Raw genomic sequence first — 22,856 nt, 5'->3', positions numbered from 1 at the left:
GGCTCAAAATAGGTGAGGCAAATCCCACCCACAGGGAAGGCTTGTGGTCAGTTGAAGCTTGTGCAAGATTATGGGAATGGGTGTTATATTTTCCATTGTTGAGATTTAAAAAAAAATACTGGGAAAATCAAATATCCAGTAACTGTAGAAAAGATAATAGCCTAGAACAACCTTGCAAACCACTGGCTCATTGAACAAAACATCATCTTACAGCTCTTGTGTGGTGGAGACTCCTCTATTTGCTTTCCTTTCGAGATGCAGCTGCAATAACAAGGCATATGTGATTTTAATGTGCAGCCATAATCTGTCAGCCCTGAGAACCAGGGAGCAGGCCCATATAAGATAACTAGCTCACCCTAACAATGATAAACATGTCAAGATACAGAAATCACTTCTTCCCTTACAAATGAGAGAAAGATGTCATGTAATTGGAGATGTCATGCTATGCTGGGATGAGCAACATTCCCACAATTAATCATACCAAATACATTATGTAGTAGTTGCTGCCTGAAGACAAAGGAGGAATAAATACTCGTGTAAACATGCCAAATATGAACTCTCCACAGATGTTTGATTGCTGCTCCATATTTAGCATGAAGCACAGCCGTACGTGGAAGATTTGCTCTATATCCAAGCAGAAGGAGAGCTTGGGAAAGGGCTTATGATGCTGCTGGAAACGTGGCTGGTGTCTTTTCTAGGGGCCTTAGGGGACTGGTTGGTAGGAGCTCCCCCATGGACACCAAAGGAAAATTTGCCATTTTCTTGAATTAGGCCTTCATCGGAGTCCTGGTTGAACAAGAAATGTTTGGCTGACAGTGCAGCAGCTTAGAAACTGAAGTTCCCAACAACACTTCCAAACAAGAACTTCGTGAATACAATGCAAAAGCCACCATGCATATTTGCTGGAATAAAAAACCAAATTAGCTTCAAACTGGGTTTGTGATTCCTCCCTGACTTGTATGTTTACTTTTCATTAATATTGATTCCTTCTGACCTTCCAGTGCCTCTTCGTCATTGTACTTACTCCCCAGTGAATAGCTTACTGGCAACAATACTAACAGCAAAAGAAAATGTTAATGATAGAAATGACTTGCATGGAGGATTTTCACCTTGTGAATAAAGATTTTTATTTAATCAGAAAACCTAATTTGGAGACTTCAGATGATGTACTGTGTGTGACCCCATATGTGGTGAAGCTGACTGGCATTGCATGAATTCTGATATCATAACAAATGCTTGACAAGCAGTGCAGAGACATATGATATATCCTGAAAACAGCTCAGACATGAGATCGATACATAAGATTAGGAAGCCATAACCTCTAGGTGACCCATATGGAAACAAGAGCAAGGCTACATTCAGTGAGTAAGATGCTGGCTTAGATCTAGCTGAAACAAAGAAGTTTTGCTCTGAATTAATGTTTGCCCTGGCTGTTTTTTAATGCTTCTCTTTGATTTCCTGGTCAGCAGCAATGTTTCCCTTCTCATGACCAGCAGTGATTTGGGAGTGTTGTTGAGGAGGGCTTCTGAAGACACTCCTCCCTTGGCATCTGCCCCGGATTCTGTGGCTGTGTTAGTCCCTTCCAGTCTTTGGCCTGGGTTTCCTTCAGCTGTGTCTCTCTGTCCTCATGAGAGGCAGCTAGGAACAGCAAAGGCTGCTCCCTCTGTTCCTGAAGTGTGTATTCCATGATGGGATGCTCCCCTAGGTGCCATGAGATCCTAGAGATCAGCATCCTGCAACACATACCCAGAGTTATGCAGCATGCACCTTGGTGTTCCTTTGCTGATTGATTTCTGCTCCTTGTGCTGGCTTGCTCAGTAAGTGAAACTCTCCTAGAAGGAAAAACTGCTTTTTGTTCCATCTTTTCCATGGGGAGCTGTTGCAGAATTAGGAGTATGGAACAGCTTACTCTGAAATAGCTGTGCCAGGAGTCCTTTGGCCTTTCTTCCAGGGTGAAATTTGGTTTTTGTTTTCTTTGTTTTTGTTTTAATACTATGGAAAAAGTCCTCTTTCCATAAGAAGCAGCTAAACACAGAAAACTTTTACAGTCCCCCCATACAACTGTAATAAAGCTTGCATGAGAGAAGAAATTGTGCTTGTTTATTTGGTGCCCTTTATACCCCCTATGGCCTAGAGCTAGCACATCTGACAGCAATGATGAGCTGTGGATATGGGAATAACAGTGCTGTGAAATCTTCCCCAAAACAACAGCATTTGTGGTCTGGTTCATAACTGCAAATGCTCTGGTGTGGTATCCACGGCATAGGAGCCGACTCCAGGCTTTAAAAACTGGTTTAAGTTTAGAGTCGTGTTGAACGTGGGAATCCATATTAGGTGTGATTCTTTGAGCAGGATCAGGCCAGCAGACAAAGTGTGATGGATGCCCCACTTCCTTGGAAGAATCCTCAGCCCCGGCTGCCGCAGCAGCTACTGTGAGCTCTGGGCATTTAAAAATCCTATCGCTAAAGATGTGGATGGAGGGCTGAGATTTTCCAGAGCCTTTAAGAAGTGCTATACGAGGCACTTAGATTCCTGTGTTATTAAGATGCTTTTGAAGCTTTTACCCAGGAGAGACTAATTTTAGGCACCCACTTTTGAGAATCTTAGCCAGAAGGGAAACAAACCACTGATAAAAGTTAGACAGAGTCTGTGTTTTGGAAACCTACCCACAGTTATTTACATGTCTGTGTAGTATCTTGTATTGGTCACTGGTTTTTTGTATGTGTATGTGTGGTTTGTTTGTGTTTTCTTGTTTTGTTTTGCTTTTTTACAGTGCACCTACCACAAACCTCAACTCAAATACACCCCAAGCACCCAGGCAGTCCCCAGCGTGTCGGGACCCCATCCAGGGAGAATGTTTTGTAGAGGAGGAGCACATACAATTCAAGCAGCAGTCTCTTGATGCACAGATGCACGATGGGGTGCCAAAGGTTACCTGGCTCAGTTCTCATCTCATGGCAAGTTCACAGCTGCTCCCTGAGTATTGAAGGTGATGTGGTGAGTGCTCAGTGTCAGAGGCACTGAAGGCAGCGAAGAAATCTGCTATTGCAGAGAAACTTGACTTTGACCCTTCCCCATAACTAAGCTTCTTTTTTTTTTTTCGTCCTTTACATTCTTTCAAGAATTGTGAGGCCCCAGAGACTTGAGGGAAAATTCATACAGCTCAGGTCATTTTACCAGTCTGTGCAGCCATTCAGTCAGTAATAAACACTCTAGCAGGGCAATGATTACTGGAATAGTAGGGGGCATTCTAGCCAGCAAGCCACATGAAAATGATAGACAGTTGCTGAAATCAAGAGAACTACAAAGCAGAAGAACAAAAGCATAAGTAAGTGAATCAGTAGGCTGGGCTCAGAGACGTGACATACCAAGTGCTGTGCCTCCTATAAATTTGGTGAGTTGATGATTTACCATAGCAGGGCTTTTCAGTAAAGAAAATTAAAACTTCAGGAGGGCTCTTCAGTTCCAAGAAACAGCACCAAGAGAAACATACCCTTTATGTCACAACAGCTGACTTGGTATTAAAAGCATTGATACCAGTGAATGAGCCTGGAAGAGGCTTCAGACTCCTATTAGGGTTTAAGAGCACCAGTGCCAGATCCTGCAGTTCTTACTCGAGCAAAGCTCCCATTGATGTGTTCTTAATCTGGAAAAAGTCAACATGGATATTTATGGAGCTGTAGTGCCTAGGGGCTCTAATAAAAACTGTGCTAGACATTGTACCTATATTTAGTAGCAGCCAGTTCATGTCTCATAGAATTTGTGGTCTGCATAGACAAGACTGATAAAGCAGATATGGAGTAGGAATTGCTGTTATTCCTGTTTTACAGATGGGAAATGAAGGTTGGAGATTGCAGGGGGATTTTCAAAGCCACATAGTGATGCTGGATATTTATTTCCTGTGAATTTTAAAGGGAACTGGACGTACAGATGCCTTGGTGGTGTCGAAAGGCTCAGCCAAACACAGGCATCCCAGTTTTGGCGGGATGACGGGAAGTCTGTGATGGATGTGTAATTAGTTTAGATCTAGACATTCCAGGCCAGTCTACTACACCAAAGACATCCATTTTTGGAAAGGGTTTGCCTCAAGTTAGGGCTGTAGAATTCTGACCTATGGACAATGGCTGCTGCCAGTGCATGGGTGTAAAACCAAAAGGGTAGAAACAAGAGTGAGAGGGAAAGGGGAATCCTCAGATCCTCAACTACTCTGAATCATCCTTTGTCTTTTGTTCAGGTGGCTGCTCCTTCTTGCCTTTTCAAAAGCCATGTGAACCCAACCAAGGCTTGGATGTGTCACATCTGGGTACCTGAGCCCAGGCTGGTGAGCTGTAGTGAACACTTTTAAGGGGAATTTGGCAGCTGTGCTTGGAGCATCTCGGTCCATAGAAACCTCACCTGTCACAGGAACTTCCAGGCCAATGACAATCACCATGTGTTGGAAAGACACCATCAGGGCTGAGAAAAGGGCTTGGAAAATTGGAAAGGGTTCAGAGAAATCTGCCTTGCATTGGGAGTCATCAGAAGCTCCATGTGTTTTACTCAAGGGAAGACTGTAAAGTGATTTGGTAGAAATGTCTGGGAGGGCAGTGACTTTTGAAAAGAAGCAAGATGATTTACTCTTAATTTATCAGACTCCTCCCTATAAGACTCTGTGACTGAAAAATGCTTTTGGACCAATTTGGTCACAAAATCTTATTTACTTTGTGAAGGATTAATTTCACCACTAGAACAGCAGATTGTCCACCACTGAAAGACTTGACAGCAAATGTGAAGCTTTTCTCCAAGCTGTGGCCTTAGCCAGGCATGATGATCGCTGCACTTTTTCAACTCACAAGTTGAGTGAAGGTTTGTTTATCTGTGAATATTGTATTTTTAAACATCTGATAAAAATAACAGCAGAATAATAATAATAGTAAAAGTCTGAGTCAGCAAAAAAGAGGATTAGGTGCATGAGTAAAAATAATGAACTACATTGGTTTGTGAATAAAGAGTCATGGAATTTTTATTTTGCCTTTTTACTGTGCATTTGGCTGCTCCAAAAGTGCCCACTGCCTTTAGTGGAAAAGCCTTCAATCCTAGACAAAAAGGAAAGACTTGTCCTTTTAATGCCTTTTTTCCCCTTGTCCCAAAGGATCATCTGGAAGATAGAAGAAGGGCAGAGTTTTTCCACAGGGAGAGAGGGAAAGAAAACCAGCATCCCTCAGATACCCATCCAGCACCCCGTGAATACCGAGGGAAAAGCAGGGACGCTGTGTGCTGTCAGTTGCTGGGTTCCCCTCCACTTGCCTCCTCCCCACCTGTCCCCAGCCCCCCTGGAAGTGGGAGATGGGATTTCAGGGAGCGGTATCCTTAGGGGGTGAGGCAGCAAGGCTGACACAGCCAGGATGAAATGTCCAGGTGCAAGGAGTGGGGACAAAAACATAAAAAAAAATAAAGAAGAAAAGATGAAAATGCTCGTGTGTGCCTGCACACAAATCAATAAAAAGTGTAATGCATCTTTCTTTAATTAAATCCCACCCTGAATTGGCCAGGCAGCCCTGACCTCTGCCCCTCCAGTTTGCTGACTGGCACAGCTGTTAGTAAATCACCTGCTGGGGTGGCTCTCCAGGGCTTTAAAGGTCATCTGTCAGCCACTGCTGGGGAGAGATAAAGAAGGAAAAGAGAACCAAAAAAGTCTGGAAAAAAAAAGGCACTTTATGAAAGCAGAGCCATTTGAGCGCTCCAGCCTTTCCAATGTTTACGTTGCTGGAACCTGGGGGTGGGGGACATTTTATTCATCCAACTCCCCTGACTCTTTTGTATGCGTTTTTCCAAATTTTTAGATACTTTTATAATCCTTTTGTTTTAAGCTTTTCTTTCCTGCAGGGAATATGAACAGCTTGAGCCTGGCTTTAGTCCTGTGGGTCCCTGTCAGTGACACCACGGTCTCTGCTGGCCTCCTTACCCTCCGTGGGCATCTCCCCTTCTCACACAGAGCAGTCAGCCTTCATACCCCTCACTCCCTGCTCCAGGTTATGCCAGGAGCAGCCAGAAGAAGCTGTGCAAGCTCAGCCTGCTCTTTCATTTCCAGGCTCCAGGTTCTCCAAAGCAGTCACTTCAAACAGGGCTGCCTGTTGAAGGCCAAAGACATGATTTCACCTACACTGGAGAGTAGGCTGGGAGCACACAGAGCAGCTTCGTTCCAGAACATGAAAGAGCATGATTGTCATAGGTGATTCCTTGCCACAAACCCCTTCTTTAGCTATTTCTGCTTGAAGGGACAAGCTGGCTTTATGCTTATTCAACACTTGCACTGTCACCTTAATCTTCAGCCTCATGCAAAATGTTGCCAGTGAAAATGATGTTATTTTTTGCAAAATGGGTACATGGGCAAGACCCAAATAATTTTGGAGCTTTTCCCCACCTGATCATCAATGAGATATTTTCAATAACTTACCATTTTAATTCAGCCCTGAACATGCAGCAACCTTCTCAGACACTGATCCATGTCAGGCAGACTGTGCAGGTTCTGCTGCAGTTGCCATTTTTTTGCTTTGGGTTCATTCATACACTAAACTCAGAGGGAAGCTCAGGGATCCGAGAACCCACTCAAAGTAGTGCCATTCACAAAATAAATCACAGTCCCTGGGCACCTCCATCGTATCTGTCTCTGTGTCCAAACTCGGGTTTTCTGTGGAATGAAAACTACTGTCTGCCGTGTAATATACAGGTTTGAAGGCCACTGGAAAATTTTTACTCCAATTCAGAGCTCCAGTAAGGTTAGTGAAACCAGGGGCTTTTTTTAAGCCTCCCAACTGCTTATTCAGACACGTGGTAAGAGAGATCAAGCCAAATTCATCTGTGGTGTAAGTCCATGACTCCGGTAGGTTCATGTCTGCATTGAATTTTGCCTGCTTTGAGCACAGACCCATCAAGTACACAACCTCTCAGTGGTCTGTGTCTGCAGAAATTTTCACTCTTTTCCCTGATTCTCTTCCCTGGAAAGGAATGACTGTAGCCTGTCAGCTGCAGCCCTTTGGACTAGTTCTGGGTTGATGCTGAAGTTTATTGCCAGCTTTTGTAATGCAATAGCCTTCCTCATCTGGAGGACTGGCTCAACTGGACTGTGGTGAGGGGAATAATATGGTAACGCAGAGGGGAGAATGCACCAGCTCAGTGAAAGGGACACACGTGGCTCTGAGGATGGAGACTGTTGCTCTCTTACTGCACTCTGCCTGTCTCCAGCCAAAGCAGCAGCTCCCTGGGAGTTGGCCAGTGGGGTTGGTGGAGTCCAAGAGTGATGACACTCATGGTGTAGCCAAACTGAAGAGTTTGGCACAGCACTGATGTGTAACAGGAGCTGTCCCTCGCTCTTCTTGGCCTCCTGACCTGCTATCAAACAAATGGAAACTTGTACTTACAATACCAACCATTAGAAATAGAAAGGAGGGAAAAATCAGTAGCTGGCAGGATCATTTGTTTAGATTGGAAGAAATGAGCTGTTTAGTGTTTCAGAAAGGGGAAAATTCTCAGCAAAGAAAACAAAGGGAATGAGGACACTGAATCAGGCAATTGTTCTTCTGCTACAGGAACAGTGCACAAGTGGTCCCCCTTCCCCCTCAAGTTGAGGATATAAACCCCAGCCCCTCCACCACAAACACTGGCTGCTTGAAGATCCTTGGTGACCAGGACGGATCTGTCTCTGTGCCAGAGATTGTGTGAGCTTCTGTCCATAAGGAGGACTGGGGTAATTTGGATCAAATCTCAGAACCAACTGGTGAAGTGTCCCAAGTCACCAAGCCTCAGGAGCAGAGTGACTTCACGTTACACTGCGGGACGATGACAGAGGGAAGCTGTAGGCACAGAGGGACCCACACACTGCCCTTGCCTGCTGTCACAGCACCCATGGTGCCAGAGATGGCTGAACCATGAGCTGGGCTGCCCTTCAGAAAACCACTGCTTGCTTGACAAAGCAGAGGCCGAGAGATGTGGCCAGAGCCCATTCCTGCCTCTTCTGCTGCTCAAGGACTCTGGATGTCTTTGGAGCAAGTGAAACTCATGTGCTTATCCTGCTGTGAGCATTTCCATCTCTCAGGGCCTGCTTTATGAAGCATTTCTTTAATCTTTTGGCAGAGAAAACACCCTTTTTGGTGAGGGTCATCTATAAGGTGTGAGCTGGCCAGAGGTCACTACATTTGAAGCACCGGGGAGGTCATTGCTTCTCTGTAAAGTGAAGTAGGTGTCAAATGCTGCTGGGCTGTTTGGCTGCATGTAACTCTGCTAACAAGAGATGTGACAACCCAAGGTACGTGGCAGTAAAGGAGAAAAGCTGCATTTTAGCTAAGCCTAAGTAATGCTCGACAGGTATTTTTGAAATGTGAATTTTCTTTCCCCTCTAAGGCTGAGGTGAGTCTCAGACAAATGCTTCAAGGCATTGTTCTTGAAAATTATGATTCTTTGGTTAAACAAAGAACAACCTTTGCGTGTCTGATTGGCCAGACAAGATACAGCAGTTTCATTAATCACAGAGTTCAAAAATTCCCTTCCCCTCACTGCTTATGTCAGGTCGGTCCTTTGCACACAGTTCCACCCACCCCAAGGGGAGATCAAACAACATAATGAAGATGAGTTAAAATTCTGTTCACAAACCCATGTGTGCCAAATCCAAGCCCTTAGACGAATGGGTGTTCAGCCAGGAATCTAAGTAGAGACACTGTACTTTTACAGAGTCATTTGGGAGCCACTGTAACCCATAATGAGGGCTAAACACAAGGTAGTAAGTGTTTTGGCAAAACAGCTCCTTGTAGGGAGGATGCTCTTTTGCTGTTTCTCTTTTTCCTGTCTGACAGGCAGGGAACACATGCACATCCCCAGCACCAGTAACATGAATCCAGTCCGGAGCTCAGGGTCCTCTGGAGGTTAGAAAAGCATGTGGGAAAAGGGATAATGACCATTAGTTAATTAGACTTTTTTTCTCTCTTTTGGTATCTAATATTTCCAGCTACCTTGGAGTGTCTCTTGACTAAGAGCAGAGGTCACTTTAAGTGAGAAGAGAGGTTTCTCTTTGGGCTGGTTGAGAGGGACTCAAACCTTTTCCTACCATGGAGGTAGCACAATACCATCTTGTCTACTTCTGCTGGCTGGGCTCTGCTGCAGCTAGAAATTATGTCTGAGAAAGATCTACCCTGGGCCCTTCACCATGCCTTTCCTTGGCCATTGCAATGATTCTAGCATGTACTCCTTCTGAGTACTAAATAATGCAGTTTTGATGTTTGGGATTCTTTACCCAGCGGCATTTTTCTCCCTAAACCATGGTTTTCTTTTTAGACACATTGTTCAGATTGTTTGAAAGAGTGCTGAATGAGCTCTGCTGTTTAGGGCTGCACGAGATACAGCACATCCTAAATGTGTTGTCACTCCAGACCCTTCAGGGCTTAGCTTGGAAACATCAGTGAGAAGAGAAAACTGCTTGAGCTACGGAGAAAAGAGGCACCAAAAGAACCCTGCACCGTAGCTGCTGAGCTGGGAATTTAGCTGTCCTGGTCCTACAGAGATTGGAGGGGCTTCCAGCACAGGTTCCTCTGGTGATACTACATCAAGGCAGCTGGATGGAAAACATCCATGGCTGCTGGACAGGCCCACTTCTGAAATGGGCAGCTGTGTCTGAGAGTCTTTTCTCACTTTTTACTCTCCAGAGATGAAGAGAGTGTTCTGGATGAGGCAGCAAATATGTGATCTGTCACCCGTATCATCTGTTCTGGGGGCACAGTTACCTTTTCTCAGGAATGAAAACCCCCAGCTGACGGAAGCTGGACATTCATCTCCCCACTGCTGCGGCCTTATCATACACAGGACTTTAATCCCACACATCACTTAAGAAATATCCTCATCAAAGATCTGAGTACACATCACTTAAGAAATATCATCATCAAAGATCTGAGTACACGTTTTTGTTTTCAGATAAGATTGGTTCATGATATTATTACTGACTGTGTAATTATGGAAATGAGAAAATAATCCCCTCGGGCTTTGTTGTAATGACTTCTGAGCATCTTGCATCATCGAAGGCAGACAGCAGACTTCAGGATGCCATGCATTATTAGAAGGAATGTGGAAAATCTTGTTTTAGTTGGTGTCGATTTCTCTGGTAAGGGAGGACACCATGTATCTTCCACAGTGAAATTGGATCAGGCAGAAAACCATGTGATCTTTTGGGAAAAAAGTAGCTCATCTTTACTTGATCTCCTGCACTCTTGTCTTTTGATGCCCTGGTAAACTGCACTCCTGACAGCTACCCCTACTGTTCCTGTGGCCTTGGGAGACCTTGACTGCCTGGGCTGTGCCTCTGTTCTGAGTCAAAAGGCAGTGTGGGACCACTGCAGACCTGGCTGCACAGTGCTGACAACTTCATGGGCCATGTCCAGTCATGGCATTGTCACTATTTCACTGGCGTGAGAGGAGGTGCTGTGGGAGTGACCTTCCTGAGTGTTCCCTGCTCAGCAGCTGCACTCCCATCCAGCAGAAATTAATAGGGTGAACACCAGTGCACCAGTGTCAGCACAAATGGAGATAAAAACACACACACGGACTTCCCTGGGAATGCTTTCTGTAATTTTGGCTTGCGATAGAGCCACCGCCGGGGGGAACACTTGGTATCACATGTTTTTACATGGGGGAACAAGCAGGACCCTGGGACTGCTGACCAGTCAGCCTCACCCTAGTGCCCAGTAAGATCATGGGACAGATCCTCCTGGAAGTTCTGTTGAATTATATGGAAGACAAGGAGGAGATTAGTGAGAGTGACCATGACTTCAGCAAGTGCAGTCATGCCTGACCAATCTATTTACCTACTACAACTGTGACAACTGAGATCATTTACCTGGACTTCTTTAAGGCCTTTGATAGACTCCCCCTTGACATCCTTAGCTCAGAATTGGAGAGGTATGGATGGAAAATTAGATGGACAAGGAATTTTCTGGATGGTTGCATCCAAAGTGTTTCAGTTTACAGATCAGTGTCAAAATGGAAACAAGTAATGAGTGATGTGCTTCAAGGGCCTGTACTGGGAAAACCACTATTTAATATCATCCTCAGTGCCCCAGCCTGCGGGATGGAGTGCCCCCTCAGCAGGTTTGCATGTGACAGCAAGCTGAGTTGGGCACGGATGGGCTTGAGGGAAGGGATGCTATCCAGAGGGACCTGGACAGACCCAGGAAGTGGGCCCATGAGAACCACATGAAGTTCAACAAGGCCAAGTGCAAGTGTATTAATATACAATTTGTTCCCTGTACCAAACAATCTTTGCTCAGAAGAAGGGTCAGGAAGTGTCACCAGGTGGTCACATCAGTGCCAATTCTGTGTACATTTCCCCCTGGGCAATAGGAAAGATTTTGCTGGATGGCAACTCCTGTCTTAGCTGTGGGTGTGGAGATTTTCTTAAGTATGGCTAATCTATGTTGCTTGAATTTTTTTACCATTAATCTCTTCATATGGTGTCAAAATGGGTGTTTCCCACCAGTCTTCTTCCTTCCTCACTGCAATTTTCCCAGGCTGCACCCTCATCTCTCTGTTTTAGCAACAGGGAGTGTTGTGGTCACAGGTTCTGCCACACTGTGGTGTCCACAGCACCAGCTGTAAAGTGGATGTATGTCCAGCACTGCTGGATTTTAAAACCTGAGAAGTTCAGGCTCTGGTCTCACTCAAGACTTGCTGGGGAAACCCTGGCTTGTGTTTAAAAAAGACATGTTTGCACACACAGATGCATACACAGTCTGGGACACATTCTGTTTTTCTGGAGGGACCACCACGTGCCTCTTTGTCCTTTCCTCCCACCCACTCATCCCTTCTGACACTCACCGTAGCTGTGACCACTCGTATTCTATTTGGCTGGATTTTCCAGGCACTTCAGAGTAGTAGGTGTTGCTATATATATAGTGCCTGAACACTTCTGTTGAGGCTGAATAGTAAGTAAAACACTGTTGCATTACTTGTTCCACCAAGTGATCAGGATATCCCTCACACAAATATCTGCAGGGTTGCAGAAGGAAGTGTCACCTTGTGTTGGCCACAGCAGCCCCTGAGCTCTTCTGCTGAAAGCTGCACTGCTCCTCTTATGAACCTCCATGGCAAAGGGGTCTCCAGGCAAATTTATTTTCTTTTAGCTGTGGCTGATGAAATGATGTTAGCCCTAATCTGGTGTCCAGTTGCCCATTTAGCTCTGGCTGGCCAGAGTCAGGGAGATTTAATGAAGGACCGTTGCAGAAGCTCACAACCCTGACTGAAAGCCAGGAGCAAGTCAATGCTCTGGCAATGATTATTTACTGTTTTTCCCATGTTACATGCTGTATTTGGTCATGTTCAGTAACTCTGTAGTAATCAGACAAGATGGAGCGGCAGCTTGTCAGCTGATTTAATTAAAACCACATTGTTTCTTTTTTTTTTATTGCCTCTTACACATCATTAATATTCTGTCTAAGACGCGCCTGCAATCTAAAGATTGGAATCAGTCTCATTGTGCTCTTTCCAAGCTTGAATTCCCAGACACACAAACCTGGGAAAGAGTTTTAAAGGGACAGGTAATAGTTAGAAACTAATTTGATTACATTGAAATGGACCACTCATTTGTCCAAATAAATGCTTATTAAGGGACCAGTCTTTCAGGTTGCTTTTTAAATGCAGTGCAGGCTTGGCTTTCATGGATATGAGTGGGAATAGAATATATTTAGGATTTCCCAGGACTCAGGTCTTTGCTCTGCAGTCTTCTGCTCATTCAAATTGTTGGTTATGCAAATATATTAAAAAGACTGGAGTAAGTAACACTGCACCCATTTTAGCTTGGTTTATTATTTAGGTCTTTAGCAACAGTGTTGTATTGTCCCTTTTCTGAAGTGCCAGGTAAGATCCGTTTTACGGTGACACTGTTAAGGAAACTCCCCAGCTGGACCATTCCCAGGGCTCCCTGGCAGTGGCACTCCCAAGGTCAGGAACTTTCTGGGACCGAAGGCCCTTCCCTGGCTCCAGGGACCAACAGGTCCCCGCCTGGCTCCCCACACATCCCCCTCACATCACACCAGGTTTGCATGGCAGAGGTGGCAGAGTCCCAGATGTCTCATTCCATAAAGCCATTTATTCCTGGGGCAGTGACACACAAACAGCCGAGCTGGTGCCTCCAAGGAGGGACCCCAGCAAAGGAACCCCTGGGGTTTTATCTCATCACAGCCTCCCCGTGGCCAGTCTCGCTCTTCCTCCCGAGTCTTTGGCTCCTGCCTCTGTCTCTGTGTCCATCCACCTCGCTGGCATCACCCATCTTCATCTCCCTTGTTGTCCAAAAGGTCCAATTCCCGGCTGCTGCTGTGTCTCAGTGTCCAGTCACCTGGCTGGCATCACCTGCCGTTGTGTTTTTGTCATCCCAAAGGTCGGCAGTTCATCCTCTTGTCCCGGACTCCCACCCAGATCTCAACCTGTACTTCAATCTGCATTTAAATCTGCATCTCAATCTGCATTTCCATCTGCAGCTTGCAAGCCCAGCTACCTGCATGTAACCCATGACACTGCACCAGATGTGTTCCTCAACAGCAGTACATCAGCCAGCATATGCACTCGATCTACAGCCAGATTACAAGGCAAAAAATAAATCTAGCATTTAAAATTATATACAGCAGTTTATTTAAACAGCGATTAACTTTCATCAACAGTGCGTGCATTTCTGTTTTCCTTAAGAAACCCTGCCACTCTCAATCACAGCTGCAGCCCTCCTGCAGCACCCTGCTACTTGGTGGCTAGAACCCAGCTTCACAGATAGTCACAGCCAATTACCATGCAGGTTTCTTACGTTAAAATTAAGGTAACTGGAGTCAACAACCGCTGCTGAATGAAGGTAAAAGCTTGAGAACATTTTGCATAACAGTCATCAGCGTAGCTGATAGCTATTACAGTGTTCTGGTGCAGTAAGCCTACGCAGATCCTATCTCTCCTGCCTGTCTGTTCCAACATGCATCTCATCTCACTGGCAACCCTTTGCTTTAATTAGCTGAAATCTTTGCTTCAGCCTTTCATATGTCAACCAGCCTGTGTACACTTCCATATTTTTAATCAGTAGCCTGTTGTCTTTACTTTGTCATTCGCACTAGCATATAAATCTGCCCTTCTTATGATCCTCACTGCTTGGTAGAAGTCAAAACATGCTGTTTAATTTTCCTGTTCACTGATTTCCATTTGTTTCATGTTCAAATGCTGGCTCCTTTCCCCCTTTCGGGCATGCTGTGAGCATTAAACTTAGTGATTAAATGCCAAAAGAACAGTTCTTTTCCCCTTCCGTGCCCACAAATGGGTCATCCTAACCCTGGCTGGGATGCTTCCCTCGACAGCGTGCCCGGTGCCTGTGTGCTCAGCCCGAATGGGGCTGGGGGGATGGGACTGCCGCGGGCTGGCAGAGTTTAGCTAACGATGGCTAAAATAAAACAGGTGCAAAACTTATGTGCTCTTCTAAGGTCGTGACTGGCTTCTTGCTGTTTCTTCTCTTTTTTTTTTTTTTTTCTCTATTTTTGTTTTTCCTCATTAACCTACTACTGCAGAATATTTCATTTCACCCACGACACAGATGAAGACACCAAGACTGAGAAATACTCGGACATGAAAGAACAAGAGGGTCACATGTGAGTGTCCACTGGCTTTCACATTTTCTGGTTCACTGGGGGGGACTCTGTGGTTGTCTGCAGAGGTCTGACAGGTGGGATGGCTGGCCCTGGCATCTGTGCCTGGGACTGATCCCCCAGCTGAGCCTGGAGCGTGCTCAGGATATCATCCAGCTTCTGGTCCATCTGCATGACCTGTTAAGGAATCAGAGAGCAGACGAGCTGTCAGATGGTTGCAAATGCTTCTGGTGACTCGCATTCCGAGGTCAAAAGCAAGGAAAAGGCCTGGCAAGGGAGCATGGGCATCTGAGAACCACCAGCTCCTGACTTTTGTCCAGCCTGCTGCTCTAGACCAGATGACACTACAAAGTCACAGGGTAAATGGCAGCAGAATGACAGGACATGGCTGGCCCAAGGACTCAACTCAACCATTTTGTCTCTCAGCCTTTTCCCAGGGTTGATGATGGTGATGCATCTTGCAAATATCTGCCCTGAAACTCCCCTTCACTCTTTGGTTTATTGTGAATGTTTTTTTCCCAGTACCTCTCCCAGCCTTCACCACCCTTGGTTGTAGGACATCATGCTTTCCATTACTGTCTTGGGAAATGAAACAGCCTCCCCTCCCTTCACACTGTAAATAGATGCCTCTGTGATACATGTTACAGTCAGAGATCCTACCAGATAGGGTGTTTATTCCCATGCATTTTTAGGATAGCCTACTAAAAACCACATAATGACACCAATGACTTCATTAAAAAAAAAAAAAAAAGAACAACCATTCTATTGGAAGACTGACATATTAATTCCTTCTATCATTTCTTTGCTTTCTAGCTGAAATTTCTCAGCTGTAGTCCCTAGGTAAATGAGTCTTTCCTAATTGTTATTATTATTATTACCACTAAGCAGGAAAAGGCAAATCTGGATTGTTAAATGGAAGCTGCACTCATGCTTCCCTGTATTTTTTTTAAAGTTCTGACCTTTTTTTAGGAGCACACAGCAGGTATTTCCCCCCGGTGCTGGTAGGGCTTGCCTTCACTGCAAATGGCTCCCACTTGCCTTAGCATCACCCAGTGGGACAGGCTGGGGGCGGGGGGCTGCTTGACTTTGCTCCAAAGGCAGAACTATGGCCAGCATCATGTAATCAGCTGGGACCACTTCTAATGATGCTTGAACACAGTGCAGCTTTGTGTTACAGATGAGCCCAAGAAAAATGAGCATTTTGAAGAACATTGAATGGTTCACTTTACAGTTATCTGCTGTGAAACTATGAGCCTCTGCAAACTGTGATCTGTCCCAGTGGGTCTAATAAACTTTGATAGCAAACCTTTTAGAGTGATATCAGATCTAAACTGAGCTTGCATTAAAATGTGAGGCAGAGAGAATGAGAGAGAGAAGGATTCCAGCCTTTTTCTGTGCAAAGATAACTTTGGAAATAGCCATTGGCAGCATGGACTGAAAGCTTAGCAGGCTGAGATTGCTTTAAAAACCAAAGCAAGGAAAATCACCTTATCTGCTTTTGCCTCTTCTGTCTCTTCTCACTCCAAGTGTTGGCTCCCGTGGGGGCCCCTCAAACCTCAAGGTACCAGGAGCTTATTCAAGTTCTATCTTTTTGGCAAACACTATTCTCTCCTAAATACAACCTGCTGGGGGAAGAAGGAGTGGAGAACCTCTCCTACAGCATAGAGGGAGAGATGTGCTGGTCTCCCTTCCATTCCTACATTTACGACTGCTAGCTTCTGGTAGAAAAGCCCTTCTCCCTGCCTCTGTTTTGGTGTGGGTCTGGGTTATCTGAGGCAGGGTTTACAACCAAGAAGGGAGTGTTTAGGACATGGGCTGGACAGCAGAGACCTTCACTACAATTTCTGCCTTCCAGGTGCATGGCCAGCACTGCCTGAGTGGTCAATCACTGACAAAAAGCATTGACATTGCTCTGTCTCAGGCACAACAGCCCCAAATACTGCTCAGCATTAACTTGGCCGAGAGTCTGCAAGTCACTAGTGGTTTAAGGGTTAAGCAGCATGGAATTAATTTAAAAACCACAGCCTTTATTTTCTCCTCCATTCTTGAAAAGCCTGTTTGGCTGATGCTGGTAATGACTCAACAGAATCTTTCTTAAGCAGAAATGTTGCTGCAGAGCACAAACTAAAGCAGAACTAATGTATTGCAATAGGATAAAAAGAGGTGTAGGCAGGGAAATGGGATCAGGCAGATGAAAGCTTTTCTGGGGCTTTCTTTTGTGAGGCTTTGTTGATTTCGATCTGCACGCTTTATCTTAGATAAGCTATGCCTGCATATTCCATATCATTTTAACTCACTGTATTTCACTGTGTTTTGCCAGCTCAGTGAAAGAATGTGACGGGGAATAATTTTATGCACTTTTCTTTCCAGGAGAAGAGGAGGGTGGAGAATATTCATTTGTAGGGATGGAAACTGAGAAATTCTTACATAGGGGAGTAGAATACACTACACTTCTGTCACACCTTCCACATGAGGATCAGTAAATATTTCCTGAGTGTCAGCAAACAAAACTGCAAAATTCTCCTGTGTCAATGGTACACACAGGAGGGTTTTCTTGATAATTTTTGAGATTAGAAGCAGGACTCTGCAAAATTAAGTGGCCCATAAGAAAATGTAATTAGTGGCAGATCTGTTCTAATCCTTAGCTTTGTATTTTATACACAGGCTCAGGCCACCCCTTTCTGGCTTCAGATGCTCTAAAGTATGCCTTACTTGTAAACAAGCAACCAGGCTGGTAAAACTTTAGTCAGAAAGACAAATTCTTAAGCACCTTGTTGAATTGGGGCTTTTTAAAGAAGGGTCAGATTTGGAGGCTGGGTAACTGTGATCGGGGAGTGGCAAAAGAAGAGCTGTGGACACTTTGCCCGAAGTCAGTAGGATGACTTGCAGGGTTAGAGGAATTTTCATGTGGGTGAAGGGTTTTTTTTTCCACAGGAGGGTCCTGATTTCAGGTTTCTCCAGATCTACCTCACAGCTCTTACTTTCCCTAAGCCCAAACAGAAGTTGCCTGTTTCGAGCAACACCCCCAAGCAAGTGCTGGGAAAGGGTTAAACTGAGCAACGTGTTTTTCAGATGAGTAAAGTGAGAAACCATCCAGAGCTGGCCGAAGAGTTTCCAGAGAGATGTGATATGGCCCTGGAAGGCTCGGTGGAGACAGGTGAGCTTGGCAGCTGTCCATGAGCAAATGGCAACAAAACTCCTGTTCTCCCACATCACAATAGCGCTCCGGAGATGATCTATAAAATTGTTAAAATGCTTTAATATCCTTTCAACTGCCCTGTAGAAAAGAGACTTGCAAAAGCAGTTTAAAATATTGCACGGTTGTTATTGGGACTGTGAGGTGAGCTGAAGGAGTGTTGAAATGTGTGTTTATTCTAACATCCCCCCGTGAAAGCAGGCTGGACTCCATGGTGACATGCAGCACTGTTAGACAAAAAAATAAAAATGCCCCACCACCAGCTCCAGCGAGGCACAGCAAGCCACAAAGTCACTCAACCCATGGAGCTCAAGGTGTCCCTCCCCTTCACCTTGAGCACCAGATTGGCTTTCAACACCTATAGGCTGTTTGAGGATACTTTTGAGCCTCTGTTTGCGAGAGCTGGTGTTGCTTAAATACCTCTTTTTACCTCAGTTGACTCCTGCTGCAGAAATGCCTTGTGGAGAAAGACCCCTGGAATGGCAGCAGGATGGAGGAGGAGGGCTGGGTGATACTGGGGATTTGCCACATGCTGGACAGATTCCTAACTGCCCTGAGAGCTTTTTTTTCCTGACATATTTTGCGCACACAGACCATGAACAAAATGCATGTGTGGAAAACTCAGTTGGACTAGCCACATGGTCTCCCCAGCTCCTGTCACATTAGGCCAGAAAAATCCCTCCCCCTAGGTTTTGTCTATCTTTTTAATATGATTTCTGGAGGCTGGGAAAGCCAGTACCAATTATGTGCACAACACACTGACTTGAACTGTTTCCAGAGAAGCAGCAGAAGGGGAGGATGGTCTGCTGGAGCACTGGAGTAAATCTGTAAACCCACAAACACACTCACATGTTGCCAAGTCAGTGAAGCTTTGTATCAAAACTTAACCCCATTCATTACATAGAGTCGCTGTCACCTCCTGGAGGCTCTGCTCTGTCCCTCCCTGGAGCAGTCCTACCCGGGCTGCTGGACACGGCTGAGCAGGGCAGCCTTGGTGCAGTTGTCTGCAGCACCTCTGGGCTGCTGGTCCCAGGGATGCAGCACGAAATGGAGGAGGGAGAGGGGGCAGCCCAAGTTGTGCCACCAATCAAAATGTCATGGAGCAAGTTCTGCTTTTGGTTGAGCTGGATTGACTTTGGCTTCCTGTTTGCCTCACTGCAGTGCAGAAAGCTGTGAGCCTGCAGGACAGCCCAAGGTGTCCTGGCAGGGGTGGAGGATGGAAGAGACCCTGTGTGGCTGAGCCCCATCCCCTGCTGACAGAGCTGCTGCATGAGTGGGGCTTTGTCCTGGGAGATAAACTGTCCAGACCTCCCCTCCTTGCCAGGCAGCCCTCATCCCACAGCAAACTGCAAACCTAAGCATGGACAGCCCAGAGCCACCAGAACCCAGTGGAGCTCAGCAAGGGCATCCCCAGGGCTTTGCCTGGTGGTGTGATATTTTCCAGCTGACACTGCAAAGTCAACCCCATCTGGGGCCATGCAAACATTATATCCCAGCCTAGGGTTTCCAAACCACCGGAGGCCTGAGCTCAGCCCACTGAACACCCCTTCTCTAGCAGTGGCCCAACTCTGTGCTCTTGGCTTTGCCACTTCCTCTGTTTCCAGCCCTTGCTGCAGCTCCTGCTCCCGAGGTAGCTCCAATGAATCAGGATCCACTCTCTGCAGCTCTGACTTAAACACACCTGCCTGGAGGGTTTTAACACCAACTGCTTGGAAAAGAGTCATTTGATAGGTAGGATTTATTTCGTATGGATAGAGGTGTGCATATGAACCTTAGTCTGCCATGAGCTATTTCTACCTGCATGTAATTGTTTCTGATACTCCCAGCTTGTTATTTGTGATAGGTCACCTAAGGTCAGTTTGTAGGAGAAAATGGTGTTAATGTAGTAAAATCAGATGTGATTTAGTTGAACTGGTGTGATCCATTTTATGGATACTTCCATTTCTGACTCACGTGACATACTGATTTAGCTTAAGCTGGTTATCCTGAAATTTGTGCCATTTTCACATGTTGACCAGGTCTGTCACATGATGTTTCTTCTCATTCCAGATGGTGGACTGATTTGATTAGATTCTGTAAAGCCCATGTTTAGCTTTATATGCACATCTGGTCTTGTAGCTTCTCTCTGCCTACAGTTACACCCAATTATTCAAACTAATTGCCTATTGTACAGTTCGAAGCCTGAATTGTTTATTTTAGGAATTGCTTTATTTTTTAGCATGTGGATTTATTGCTGCCCAGAGACTGCTGATTCTGGGAAGGAAAATCTTTTCTCTACAGCACTGCATGCAAAACTGCCTCCCTCTCACCTTGCTTGTATTGCTGGAGATATTTCACTGAGGTGAAATTCTGAATCCACTGAAACTTTTTTCCCTTCAGCAAGGCCAGGCAATGTCAGTGTTGACATAGCTTGTTGGTAGCTGTGAGGAAGCCACTGGCCACACCAGCCACAGAGACTGGGACTGGCTTGGGGAGATTTCTCTTGTGCAAGGTGTGGCTCTAGTGCAGCCTCTGAGCCCGCTCCAATGAAGTGCTTATGGATGTGTTAACTTGAAGCATGTGAAGAATCTTCCTGAGTCCACCAAATATTTAAGTGCTTTGCTGGAGTAGAGCCAGAATGGTCAACAGTTTGCAGGATTATACCTTTAGGATAAGCTTTTGGAGTCTCCTAAGTACTCATACACACATATGCCCAGAAATATATCTACACCACCATTTTTCAAGTCTCTGAGGAGCAATAATTGCCATCTATCATGATATCCTTCTTGAAAACACTTTGGCATTCATATTAGCAGAGAACTAGCAGGTCATGTCTCTTAAACAACAGGAAGGCTTTGATGAACAGGATCCCATTAACTGTCTGGTTTTGGGATGAGTTGTAACAGATTTGGAATTGGCCTCAACTCTACAATGATGCTGTAAGAAAAAAAGCCAGGTGGCACAGACACAGGGAAACACCTCACTGGGGGACATCAGTGTCCTGTAGCCAACTTCCAGCACTCCCTGGCCCAGCACAGAGCTGTGCACCCCTTGCTGGGCTCTGCTGAGGGTGCAAACAGCACAGAAGCACCAGCTCCAGACCAGGGGAGCTCTTGCCAGTAACTTCAAAGGTCTGGTAAACAGGTGCATGAGTAGAACCTAGATAAGCTCCACTGCCATGGCAGTTGTTCTGGCAGACCCAATTCTTCATGAACACCAAAAAAATATATGAACCACCAGACTGTCTTGTTTGACTTATTCCACGTACCCCTTAGCAGATGCCAGCTGTTTATTTTCATTCCATGAAACTTATCTAGATAATGCCACAATTTTCCAGGCCTCCCTTCCTTTATCCCAAACATCCCCACCCATCCTTAGGTCAGGTGTTACAACCTCCGTCGGCCTAGAGTATAGTAATCTTTATTTTAAGTATAGCTTCATTTATTTTGGTTTCCATCTACCTTTCCTGTTTCAATGGTAGCACAAAGGTCTATCCCTGTGCCCTGTGCTCCTGGGGTATTTCCTGCTGGTACCCTCTCGGTGAGCATTTTATTTTTGTATTTCCCATGCCACAGTTGCACTGATGAAGCTCCCCAGTAAGACCTGTGTCTGTGGTTGCTGTTTCTGGTGTAAGATGCTGTTTGCTTAACTGCTAAGCAACTATCACAAGTTGAGCCCTGGCTTTCTAAAGCAGGCCTGGTCAGCACACAGATCATGTGCTACTGCTTTGGGGAAGGTGTGATTTATTTTTTTAATATGAATCCTCTCTTCCTAAACAAATGAGGTTTGGCTGAAGATGTATCCGTGTGTAGACTGCCACAGCAGCTTTGGATCAAGCTGGCCAACTTCAGGCAGGTTTGCCAGAGAGTCCTTACAGATAAAAAGTTCATACAGATTTCTGGAAGTTTGGCACTTGTGCAGAAGACAGACATCCAAATTAGAGCCTCTTTGAAGGAAAGGCAGAAGAGGAAGGTGAACTGTATTATTAGACCCTGGAGAATCCACACAGGATGCCCTGACCACAGGAAAAGCTTTATTCAGCTCTTGCCCCTTATTAGCCTCAGATAATCAACCACAAAATAGAGAGTCACAGGAAACCAGGCAGCATAATTTCTACTGCTCCCAGAAGTACTGGTTTCTGGCTCAAGAAATTCAAGTGGTGCCACTCTTTGAGTGGACACTAGGGTAACTTCCCACAGCTGCCATTCCACAGCAGCAGCACTCGGCCGCTGGCTGAGCTGGACCCTTGTGAGAACTTGTCCCATTCCAGCTCTTTGCACACACACCTGTCTGTCTTTGTGTCTGCAGCCAGTGCTTTCTGACGTTTGGAATTTGTTCCCCCCAGTAGGTGAATGAGACTTTGCAGAACTCTCTGTCTCCTGAGTCACACGCATAAATGGATATTTCTATTGTTGCAGGGCGTTTTGTTCCTCACCCTCCTCCGGATCCTGCTCAGATCCTCCCTGTAATCTTGCCATCTCTCTCTGTGACATCGCTCCTCAGCCACACCCGGGATGACGCACTGCCATTTCTCAGCTCATTGCACTGTGTGGCTACAAGTCCTGCTGCAAAACCAGCGTGGAGACAAACAACAGGCAAAAATAGAGCCAGGCTGGCCTCAAAGGTGGATCTGCAGCCTCTGTGAGTCACGCTGCAATTTCACAATAAAGCCACCTTGGAACTTATGCTCCAAGATGCTGATTAATTTAATTTTTAAATCTCTAAACAATACTGGGCAGAGAGGAACAATAAGAGGGAAAAGCAGCACTGAGTATTCAGATGGTACCAAAGGAGCACTGAGAAAGAAGCGACCTTATGCCTTTCACTAGATGGGTGTGATAACTCAGCATTTTAGATGGGTGTGATGAACTTGGTGTTTGCATCTCACCTAACCCTTGGAAGAGATGGTATCAAGCCTTCTATGCTCTGATTGCTTTGCCTTCACTTTGGCTTTTTTGAGCTCAAATAAATCCCCTCTGTGAGAACAACATCTAACCACACCAGCTCATGGCTAGATATGGTTCACCAGTTCCTGCAAGGGAGAGGTCACT

General features: G+C 45.5%; 1 protein-coding gene across 1 annotated transcript in view; it reads right to left on the bottom strand.

The window, feature by feature from the left end:
• Positions 1–12,492: 12,492 nt before the first annotated feature.
• Positions 12,493–22,856, bottom strand: part of LOC138104308 (potassium voltage-gated channel subfamily KQT member 1-like) — a 442,109-nt gene continuing 431,745 nt past the window's right edge. The window contains exon 17 of the mRNA XM_069003421.1: positions 12,493–14,807. Within this exon, the coding sequence (XP_068859522.1) occupies positions 14,652–14,807 (156 nt within the window). The 3' untranslated portion in view covers positions 12,493–14,651. The remainder of the gene's footprint in view (positions 14,808–22,856) is intronic.

The sequence above is a fragment of the Aphelocoma coerulescens genome, chromosome 1A (assembly GCF_041296385.1).
Source record: "Aphelocoma coerulescens isolate FSJ_1873_10779 chromosome 1A, UR_Acoe_1.0, whole genome shotgun sequence".
In the NCBI taxonomy this organism is placed as follows: domain Eukaryota; kingdom Metazoa; phylum Chordata; class Aves; order Passeriformes; family Corvidae; genus Aphelocoma; species Aphelocoma coerulescens.
The sequence above is the reverse complement of the archived record's forward strand: the minus strand, read 5'-3'. Positions and strand labels throughout refer to the sequence as shown.